This window comes from Vigna unguiculata, chromosome 8 (genome assembly GCF_004118075.2).
Source record: "Vigna unguiculata cultivar IT97K-499-35 chromosome 8, ASM411807v1, whole genome shotgun sequence".
NCBI classification, from domain to species: domain Eukaryota; kingdom Viridiplantae; phylum Streptophyta; class Magnoliopsida; order Fabales; family Fabaceae; genus Vigna; species Vigna unguiculata.
Window position 1 is genome coordinate 31,937,309 of NC_040286.1, and position 11,525 is coordinate 31,948,833.

Sequence of the window (11,525 nt, forward strand, 5' to 3'; positions counted from 1 at the left end):
ATATATATTAAAATTATTAACGTAAAAAATTTTAAATTATAATTATTATATAAAAATATTAGTATTTTATATATTAAATATTTATTGTTAAATATCTATAAAGTAAAAATATAATTGTTATTGCGTATATCTAAACTGAAATAATACATACTAAAATTATTAACATAAAAATTTGTAAATTATGATTATTATAAATATATTATTATTTTATGTATTATATATTTTTTATTAAATATTTATAAAATATATATGTTAGACTCGGATAATGGTTAAAATTGAAATATCGATTATCTCATATAATTTAAACTTGTTACTTGATCACTTTATATCAGACTATAACATTTGCAAATTAAAGGAAGTGTATTGATAGTGTATTTATATATATAATTAGTCTTTGATCATCAGTTATATAGAATATTCTATATAATTTGAAATTAATATACAACATTCTATATTATCTTACAATGTTCCTATTTATCTTTCTATTTGCCAAGCAAAAACTGATTCATATTTATTATATTTTCAAGACGTTATATGTATTTACTGTTTCATTCACACCATCTTACAGAGAATTAATAAGAATACATCATATATAAAATTACTTGCATGTAAAACTAGGAAGAAATCAATGAAAAAAGTTATATCTTCTTTCAACTTCCTCTAACAATCCTTCTGATTAGTAAATATTTATATGTTCTTAAGATTTTAAATAAATCACCTATCAATTACATTTTTCTTCTATTATATTAAGGGTCAACAAAAAAATCAGGAGGATGATACTCAAACTAAATTTCCTTTTACATGTTAAACATTTCAATTCAGAACAAAAATTGGTGAGAGAATTTTTATAAAAGTTAAAATATACATTTTAAAATGCTTACAGATGTTTATTGACAAGTTTATCCAATTGTAAACTCATCCACTATTATAAATCTATTAGATTTCTTTTTCTCCCATACAATAGCAATTATGCGCATTGTAGCCCGTAATTTGAGAAGAAAAATATAGAAGGAATGTTTAAGAATATATTTTCTAAACAACACATTATTTTATATTTTATTGATTGGGATAACGAGCGACACTCATTAATTTTTTTAATAAATTCAGTTAGTAGTAAAAGTATATTTAAATATAAATTAAAAAGTACGATATTTTTAATGAATTTCAGAACTATTTTGAGTGGTGTGTAAAAAGAATGTAAAAAATAGAGGAAGATGATGATAAAAGATCAAAGGAAATACGTGAAACATGTGAGAAATAACTGGAAAAAAATATTATTTTATTTATAATTAATTAATTGATTATTAATATTTATATTTAATAATACTATTAAAAAAATGAAAAACTACTCCTAATTAATTATACTGTCCCGTAATTAATTATATATAAAACATTTAAAGTAACTGTTATTTTACCAATGTAATACATTATAAGTAAAATGAGTGATTATATATCCTTTCTAAGTAAAATTTTTTGTCATCTATAATCAAGGGAATTCACCTGATTTCATTTTTCAATTTTACTTTTAATAAGTATTTTTTTTAAATTAAACTAATTATTTTACCAATTTTACTTTTTAATGAATTTTGACAATTTTTTAAATTTAATCATTTTAAGACATAAAATATTTTTTATCATTAAAAAATCTATAAAATAAATAAAAATTATCTTTTATTATAAAAATTATTTATATATATAATCTTCTAATTATAACTTTATTTTATTTTTATTAGTGCACACATATATACATATTCATTCTTACTAATATGGTTATAAAATCTCTCTCTCGACATATTTTTTATTTTTTTTTTCCAATTCTTTTTAAATTTTTTTTTCACACGTTAAATCATTCAAATCACCGATCATCTCCATTTTCGCCATAGAATGGTTACATTTTATAGCATAAAACCAACAGACTGCCTATGCCTGTTTGAGTCTATAACAATGAATGATAACAATACCTCTCATAACTATTTTGCATCCATTTAGAGTTATGAAAATCCTATAAACTTTTACATTTACAAAACAAAGACAAAATAAGATAACTTACCTAATAAAATTATGAAGACTTACTAACAGAGAATAGTAACTATTTGTTCAAACCAAAAGAGGACAATTTTTAATTATCACCCTATAAACTTTTAAGATATATTGTTTAGTACCTAAATATATAAATCAGTTTTATGTCACAAGTTTTATAGTTTAATTTAAATACTTATTAATCAATAAAAATTTATGATTATAGTTATTTTTACACATACCTATTAGATATGAAACACATAATTGAATAGTTTAATAATTTTAAACTAAAAATGTATTCAAACAACTCATGTATTTATATTTTGCTCCGAATATGCTTACGGACCGGTATAGTCCTTTCTCTTTATTGAACCTTTAAATGTCGTGGAGACTTATCGAGTACTTCAGGTTGACTGTTAATATCGATAACATAAATATTTCCAACTTTTTTTTTTAAGGTACATAACATTGAACCAAATTCGTCTCAGTTCTGTAAGTATAAATTTTTTAAAGATAGTCATCTAATTTTAGAGCATCTAAATTTGAAATTATCAATAAGCAGAGATTTTATATAAATAATCATCTAAAATATTCTATGATGCTGGAAGATTTTATATAAATAATTATCTAAAATATTCTATGATACTTCCGACTTCAATAAAGACTATAGCACATTAAAAAAAAAAGTATATATTTTCTACTTTGAATACTCCATAGGAATAGAATAAAGTTGAACAAGGAACAGATTTTATGGATTTAAAATAAAAAACATAAAGTGCCAACTATTTGTTCTAAAAAAATATTTTAGAACATTAAAACTTAGATCATAATTTACATATAATTTTTAATTATCATAAAAATTAAGGAAAAAACTAAAAGTTATGTTAAATTTATTTCATAAAGAAAAACTTAAAATCATTCAATAAAGCCATGAACATATTTGGATAGAAATCTGAAGTGAAAAAAGTTTAACTCTGAACTTTTCCTATATACAAGTTACTCCTCCTTTAAAAAATTAATATAATCAGAAAATGAGTCATTTAGAAGATGTGGACCAAAAACTGAGGGAATTAATACAAAGGAGGGAATGGCTATATTGTAGGTAGTTGGTTATTAAATTTCCTACTCTTTTGACTCCCAAACCAAACCCACCCTATTCAATTTCAATTCAACTCCGCGTTAACACCATCACTCCATCGTCACTCCCTTCACATCATACATCATCACATCACACATGAAGCGTCTCAGACGGTTCACGCGTTTTCATTTATATTTTCTGTAAGCTTTCAATTCCAAATTGTAGATATCGTGCACAAACAATTTCAACCAATCATTCAAAATCTCTTCTATACATTATATTATAATAAAATTAATAAGAACAAGTCAAAACTACCGGTAACTACTCGTTACCCTTGGCTCCACGCGCAAAAAAGAAACATCTAAGGAAGAACAAAAAAAATGTTGCAGTGTATGAAATTGAAAATGGTAGTTCGATTCGAATTTAAAAAAAATAATAGTGCAGTGACAATGGAATTACGAAAAAACAAACCATAAGTTTTCCTTGAAAAACAAGAGTTATTATCATAATAAGTAGAGAACTTAGTCCTACAAATTTTACTTCTACTACTGCTTCCTACTTCTTACTTCTTCGTTCTTCAATCTTCAGTCCCTAACCTAACACCTAAAGCCACGCCACATATCACGGTAGAGGATGTACAAAAGATGTTAACAGTTACTTTATGTGCAATTCGTACTCTCCTAACAACTGCTTAAACGAAACCCTGGCATCACGAAACGTAAACGTACCTTTAAACAATCGAGTCGCGTTTAAGAACGAGCCATCATCTTCTTAAATTCCTCGAAGTTAACGCTGCCATCGCCATCAGCGTCAACGTTGCTGATCATTCTCCGGCAGTCGCTAAGGGAACACTTCTCTCCAAGCTTGCGAAGCACGTCGTGCAACTCCTTCGCAGTGATGAGGCCATTCTTGTCAACATCATAAAGATCGAACGCGTCGCGGAGCTCCTTTGACTGATCGTTTCCGACGTCATTGCAGTGGAAGTCCGCAAACTCTTTGAGATCGATAAAACCGTCACCGTTCTTGTCGAGTTCCTCCATCATGCGTTTCAGTTCCTCTTTCGTTGTTTTGGATCCGAGCGTGCTGAGCATGTCTCGCAGTTCTGTGATCGAGATTTTTCCATCACCGTTCTTGTCAAACTTGTTGAAGATCTGGCGCACCTCGTCATCCATGGCGTTGTCTCACTGCTCCTTGATCTTGAGTGAGAAATGAAAATCTATCCTGAAGACTCGGCTTAGGGTTTGTTTGTTGGGGTTTTGTTTGCACGCTAAACAGAATGGCGTTATTTATGGTTGGGTAGTCGTATTTATAGTGAGCCGTTTTTTTTTTTCACGCGGTTTCTTGCTTAGCGCGTCCATGACGAAGTGAGAACCGTACAAATAAGAGGGTGGTGTGTGGTGAGTTTGATCAACGGCAGTTGAGTGTATTGGAAGAGAAGGAATAGTGACATTTGTCCAATAATATCGTGACACGTGCCAGTACATATGATGGAGTGCACGGGAAGATATTTTGTTTCAGGAGAATCGAAATAAGATATTCATTCAAAGACAATTTTGGCATTAATCATTTAAAAGGTGATCTTATCTTTTGTTATTAAATTTTGAAAAGAGTAACATGTTTCTAATATAAAAAGTATTAATTAAGGAATAAAATAAAAAATATTTATCACAAAATTAAAATGATTTTGTTTTGGTGAATTTATTTAATATCTAAAAGGAATTTTCCAATTGCATATGCGCAAACAAAAATTGTTCAGAAGGAAAAAATAAAGATAATTAGAAGTATCTACTATCATGAAAGCGTGAACGTTAATTAATATTATTTATTTCTATTTAAAATATTTAATATAAAAACTTCCTATTATTACACGTGAATGTGCATTAAAAATGTGTGTGAAGTAAATTATTTTTCGTAATTGAAATAAATCAACAAGCATGGTTGTGATCCGTATAAAAGAACAAATCTTCAGAGTATATTATGGTACATAGTCACAAAATCACATTTATTTGTTTATTGTTTAATTTTCTTGATAATTTATAAAATGACCTTAAATTGGATCATTTCAATCCTCATATCATGTTGAATATATAATTTACAATTTGTAATACTTATTCCCATGCTTACGGTATAATCTGTAATTAACAGTTTAATTTAAAAAATTCTCATGTTTTCTAAATTTAAATATTAAAATATATTATGGACTATAACATAATTTCTAAAATTATCATTTTTCTTTTTTCTTTAAGTGTTAGTACACTTTTTTACATTCGTGAATACATATTTATTTATACTCACATTTATTTATCATAATTTGAAAACACTTCTCAAATATCATCTTTATAAAAAAAAAAAATTAGTTACATTACACCTTTATACCTAAAATATGGTGAACTCTGATACATCTCGATTAAAATTTAGTTAGAATGTGTACTCTATTTTATTGAGTGATGGTTATAAGTTTCACTGATTTTTTTTTTTCAATTTAAACAAACCACTTAAACCAGAAAATATTTTTTTCTTGTTTCATTATTATATACAGTCAACTTTGAACATTTAATTATTTTTTAGTTTGTATATACATTTTTTTAATTATATTTTCTTTTCATGATCAAATGAGCCACCAAACTTGTACATCAAGAATGAGTGCTAATGCCTACCCAAACACGAAGACCAAGAATTGAGTGCTAACGCCTACCCAAGTCAGTAAATTTTCATATCAAATCAAATCTTTGTATAACTTTAATATCGTACATTGAATGATAGATCTGACACCGATTTTCTATTTAGTAAACATGATTTAAAAAAAAATTATAGAAATATATAAAATATAATTTAATTACTTAATCGTTTATTTTGTAAAAATTACTATTTCTTAAAATAATTATCTTTTATTTTTAGAACTAAGTTTTTTTAGACAATATAAGTGAAAACGTGACAGGATGAGCATGAATTTTAATTTATTAACCTTTTAAAACTAAGTTTTTTATTTTGTAAATTTTTTATTTAATTTTTATATACATTTTTTCTAAAATATTTATGAATAAAGAATGAAATGTTTCATTAAAATTAACTTTCAGTTTTGATATTTTAAATGTTCTATATATGTTATTGGAGTATTAAGAAGTAATTTTATATCATTTTCTATCTTAAGGCATCTCTCTGAATTAGAAGACAAACAATTCATATGTAATTCATATGTAAGGAAATTAATTAATTTTATTTTTGTCTTACTTTTTAGTTTAATGTTTTAAATGACATGTATTAAATTTGAGTTAAATTAAGAATAATAATACTATAACTCGTATTTTTTTATTTTTTTATTATTTTTTGATTTGATTTAGTGTGCGTCATAAATTAATATATTATTATTTTTTATTTTTATTTTAAAATAATTGATGACTCATAATATGTTAGACAATAAAAGATGAAAAAAAAATGAGATTTATAATATATTTTTTCTAAAATGAAATGAAGATATGAGAGATTGATATATAAATAAGTTATTTGAATTTGGGATGTAGAAGTTTGGAGTATTAAATGTATATTTATATTTATATTAGTTGTAATTTTATAATTTAAAATTACTAGAACTTGTGAATGTGAAAGTTGTATATATAATTAAGTGATGAATTTGTTTATAAATTATATGTTTATTAAAATAGGTAAAATCGAAAGATGGAATGGTTGGAGTGGTCTTTACTTTTACTCTTCAAAGGATGATTTCTTCATGTGAATTTAAATTATAGAGCAAATTGAAGATTGAATCACTTAAATTTGCTTAGTTAAGGAAGATTTCGTCCAACAAATCTCAATTCAATTCGAAATTAAAATTTAACCTATTAAATTTGTTCAACAAGTTTTACTATACACAATGAATTTTTTATAGATAATAAATAATTCAAAATTGATTGAAAATAACAAAGTATTATTGTTTTTATTATATAAGTTGCAAAGAAAAAACAAACTTTAGTAACATAAAAAACAAAAGCTATTATTAGTTTTGAGATTCTTTATCTTTGTCATCCAACACATGTTTGGCAAAGTAATCTAAACATGCATTCTTTTTTGTTGTTTTTATGGATTATGTGTTTTGCAAGTGTTTTAAGATTGTTCATTGTTCATTATTAACTAGCAATTCATCCTAGTGTTGGATGAATTAGAGATAATATTTTGAGTTCTAGTAAAAAACATAGACTTAGATGGTATAAAAAAAAAATATTCAAACCCTACCATTGGCGTAGGATTAAAACATATACTAATTTATATTAACTTTTTAGCAAAACTTGAATTAATTAAGAATTTTGTTATGAAATTAAAATTTTTGATTTGTTAATGCCATACAGATTACGGCATATTTCATGTGATATTTATAAAGCCTAATTGATTTTGTTTTAAAAATGGAAAGAATTGACATGACATACAAAATTATTATTTTTTGTTTGATGACCAAAAAGACCTTACTTTGTTGTAAGGGTTTTGTGAATAAAATGATAGTCACGGTCAACGAGTCTCACAAAAGCGTGTTGACTTTATTGGTACCTGGTACAAGCGCGTTGCACTTTCATTTTTGTATAATGATTTATCGTATCTCATACTTGTAAATGGATTGATGAACAGCATTCACTTATATATAATTTATCTCATATTATGAAGTCTTTGTTTGGACTTCAATTAAAAAAAAAAAAACTAAAACCAGTTGAATTTATCTAAATTTAAAAATAAAATAAGTTATTATGTTTTGTAGATTTATTAGAATTTGATGTAAAATTTACTTTATATGGATTTATAAAAGAAACAAGTATATTAACACAATAACCATAAATGAATTAAATGTTTCAACTGAAATCCAAATATATGGTTACTCAGTAACTTATAATAACTTTCATTCTTATTGTTATTATGTCCATGAAGGAGAAAAATATATTAAAAATTAAAAATATAAGTCATTGTGTTTTTTATTGACCCAAGTCACTGTTAAATCTAACCACTATTTCCTATTGAACTAGTTGCATTGGTGTTTTTTTTTCTTCAATTTTAGTGAGTACCACATAACAATAATAACTTAAATATTGACAACGAAAGCGAGTTGTGTGTTTACACTTTTCAAAACTTAAAAAGTTTCTAAGTCATTATTAAATATTATAATTAAAATTATTAAAAATTAAGCTTTTTAAATTTTATTTCAAATTATCTTATCTGGTATGAATTTAAGAGATATAAAAAAATAATCGAATGAAACAGTTACATGATATATGAGAATTATCTACTTTTACAAGAGGAAAAATTAGTTATATTTGTGAGTATTTTTTTAAAAGCTGTGTATAATAAATTAAGAGTATTTATTATATAATTCATGTACCACCTTCATTTCCTTTCACTTTTTATTTCTCTTTATTTATTTTTTTCTCTTACTTTTCTTTATTATTTATATTTCATCTGTTTCAAACATTACTAAAAAAATTTATATTTTATGCCAAATTTTGTTTTAAAATTTTTTTCGTTGAAAATATTTATAAATTTTGTCGTGAACAAAAATTGCAAAAAATTGTTACTAATTTTTTTGCAAAATATTTGTATGAAATATTTTTTGCAACAAATTTTGTAAAATATACTTACAAATTTTATAATTTTGTAGGAAATGATTATATACAAAAGAATTATCTGCCAATTAAAAATTTTAGAAAAAATGATGTAAAAGAGTATTTTCTTGCAAATTTTTCTAACAAATTTGTAGAAAAAAATCTCATGTAATATAAGAATTTTTAATAGTAAAAATCTAATAAGATCTTTTAGTAGTTAAGAATTTGGAAAACATTTCCATCCGATAAAGTTTTTAAATATTGCTTTGTAAATTATTTTTCTCTTTTCATGAGATTTTGTCATCAATCTCAAAATATCAATTGAAAAAAAATATATCATTCCAACTTGTTTTATCACACACTAAATATTTATTATATTTAAATACTTTGTTTTAGATTTTAAAGTTTTGAGTGACCTTAAAACATTAAATTTTGAGTAACCATTATGTAAGAAGGTAAAGCTATTATGTTTTTTTAAGGGTTAAATATTTTTTGTCCTTAATTTTCAGTGAATTTTGGAATTAGTCTATTTTGAAACTTTGGATCAATTTAGTTCTTCATCTTTCAAAATACGTAGATTTAGTCATTTTAATCAAATTTTGTAAAATTTATTTGACATTTCAAGCGTGTTTCATAATAGTATTTGACTTAACATTAAAGCAAAAATGTATCAAACAATATAAACAACTCGAATACAATCCTGAAACGTGTACGAAATATCAATAAATCTAACAAAATTTGATTAAAAGACTAAATTCACGTATTTTAAAAGATGAAAGACTAAATTGATTCAAAATTTCAAAATAAACTAATCCAAAATTTATTAAAAATTAAGGGATAAAAAATATATTTAACTATTTTCTTAATAAAATCGTGTGATAAACGACATGTGTAGGAATATAACTTAATCATTAAATCTCAATTACTATATTAAGATTGTGATTTGTTTGAAATTTGTGTGAATATTTTAACCAGTGTTATTGAGTTTTACTAAATGAATGATTGTATAAAGTGTTTTGGATTGATAACATGAATTTTATATATATATATATATATATATATATAATGAGATTGCACAATCATATAATTACGTGAAGTGAAGGGTGAAAAGCAGAATTGACTACACAAACCTACTTTTTATTCACAAAAATTATGATAACTACAGTTGCTTTTCTCCAAACTTCTTGTTGCCAACAAATGCAACACGACAACAATGTTAGATGTCATACAATTTTCTGAAGCATGCGAGTAACATAAACATAGAAAATGATGAAGAGTATATGGTAGTGACTATGAATACAAAGTAGGTGCACATTTATTGCAAGAAAAATTGGTTCTATCAGCCACACAATTTCACATGCCCACCTTCATTTATGTGGTTCATGCTTCAACATCTCTCTCACCTGACAACACAATAAACAATGTCCACAATTATTTAGCTCCTTTTTATAGGGATAGCATGTATTTTAAAGCACAAGCTATGATTTTAAAATATGTAAAAATATATATTTCTAAAAATTAGTTCCAAAAAATATTTCTAATGATAGGACAAATGGAAACAGTTTGACACTCCAAGCCATATCTTCACTTCATTCATGTGATTCTCATCATTTTACGCGCTTTAATCTTAATATATAGTAATAAAATCATTTTAAAAATATCTTAATAATTTTTTTTATTGAATTTATTGTGTAACATATTATTTAATAGTTATTAAACCACCTAATATACAAGTGAGTATAAAATTAAATTAAACTTAAATTTTATTTTTTAATTCTTTCATTAATGTTTTTTAAATAGTTTTTTCTCCTCTTCTTATTGGAAACACACTTTATATGATGTACCATCGATATTATATTATAGGGCAACTTTTTGTAGGCAAAAAAAGAAAAAATTGGACAACTAGCGACGGGCCGGAACCTAAAAAAGTGATGGGCTTTATTACCTCAAGAAATCGGCCTGTGCAAAGGGCCCAACTTGAACTGGGGATCTTGCTACTCAGTACCTCCCATATTACTATTCGCACGTCCTTTCTTTTATAATTTTCTATCCTCTTTTCTTTTATCCCTTTCCCCTTCCACTCGCTTCTTCTAACCCCTCCACCTCCCTTTCTCTTTTTCTCGTCACCCTCATATAAAACAAAATGGTCATTTAGGAAATTTGAGGGGTCCATAAAGAAATCGTAAGAATGCAAGAAGTAAAAGCTCTTATCTAAAATCCAAAATGAATATGGAGAGATATTATAAGAGTGGGTAGTTTCTTCTTGCACCTATCAAATTTCTACCAGTACCTCATTGTTTCGGAATATTTTCGGAAATGTTTTTTCGAAAGACATTTACCCACTTTTTCGGAAGACTCACCCACTCCTATTTTTAAAAAAACTTTGACGGGTGCAAGAAGAAAATTGATAGGGTGCAGAAAGGAAGCTATGTAATGTTTTCAATTCATCAAAATTTCATCAATAACAATTAGTTAATAATAAATAAGGCGCAGTTATTTTTCCTATACAATCTTTCATATTATTATAACATCAATACATATATTATTTTCCTACTTTATCAATCTCTATAATTAACTTAATTGACCATCTTTATTGTGAAATTCTTCCTCGCGACAATATATATTTTTTACCATAAAATTCAAATCGAAGATTTTCTTAGAAAAATCGACTCAATTATCAAAAGTGTTTTTACATTGTATTTACTCATACTTTCTGTTTATCATTTATGCATGTGTAAAATCTTCGTTGTTTAGGTCTGTTATTTAACGGTTTTAGCAACATAACATTTCTCAGTTGAACAGCGTCAGCACTAAGCAGTTCAAAACGTGCAGATGCTAATGAATCTTTC

General features: G+C 25.3%; 1 protein-coding gene across 1 annotated transcript; it reads right to left on the reverse strand.

Moving 5' to 3' along the window:
* Positions 1 to 3,486: 3,486 nt before the first annotated feature.
* Positions 3,487 to 4,389, reverse strand: LOC114194685 (probable calcium-binding protein CML23). The gene has a single exon (XM_028085049.1). It carries the CDS (start codon positions 4,267 to 4,269, stop codon positions 3,847 to 3,849), a length of 423 nt encoding a protein of 140 aa, XP_027940850.1. The 5' UTR covers positions 4,270 to 4,389; the 3' UTR covers positions 3,487 to 3,846.
* Positions 4,390 to 11,525: the final 7,136 nt, after the last annotated feature.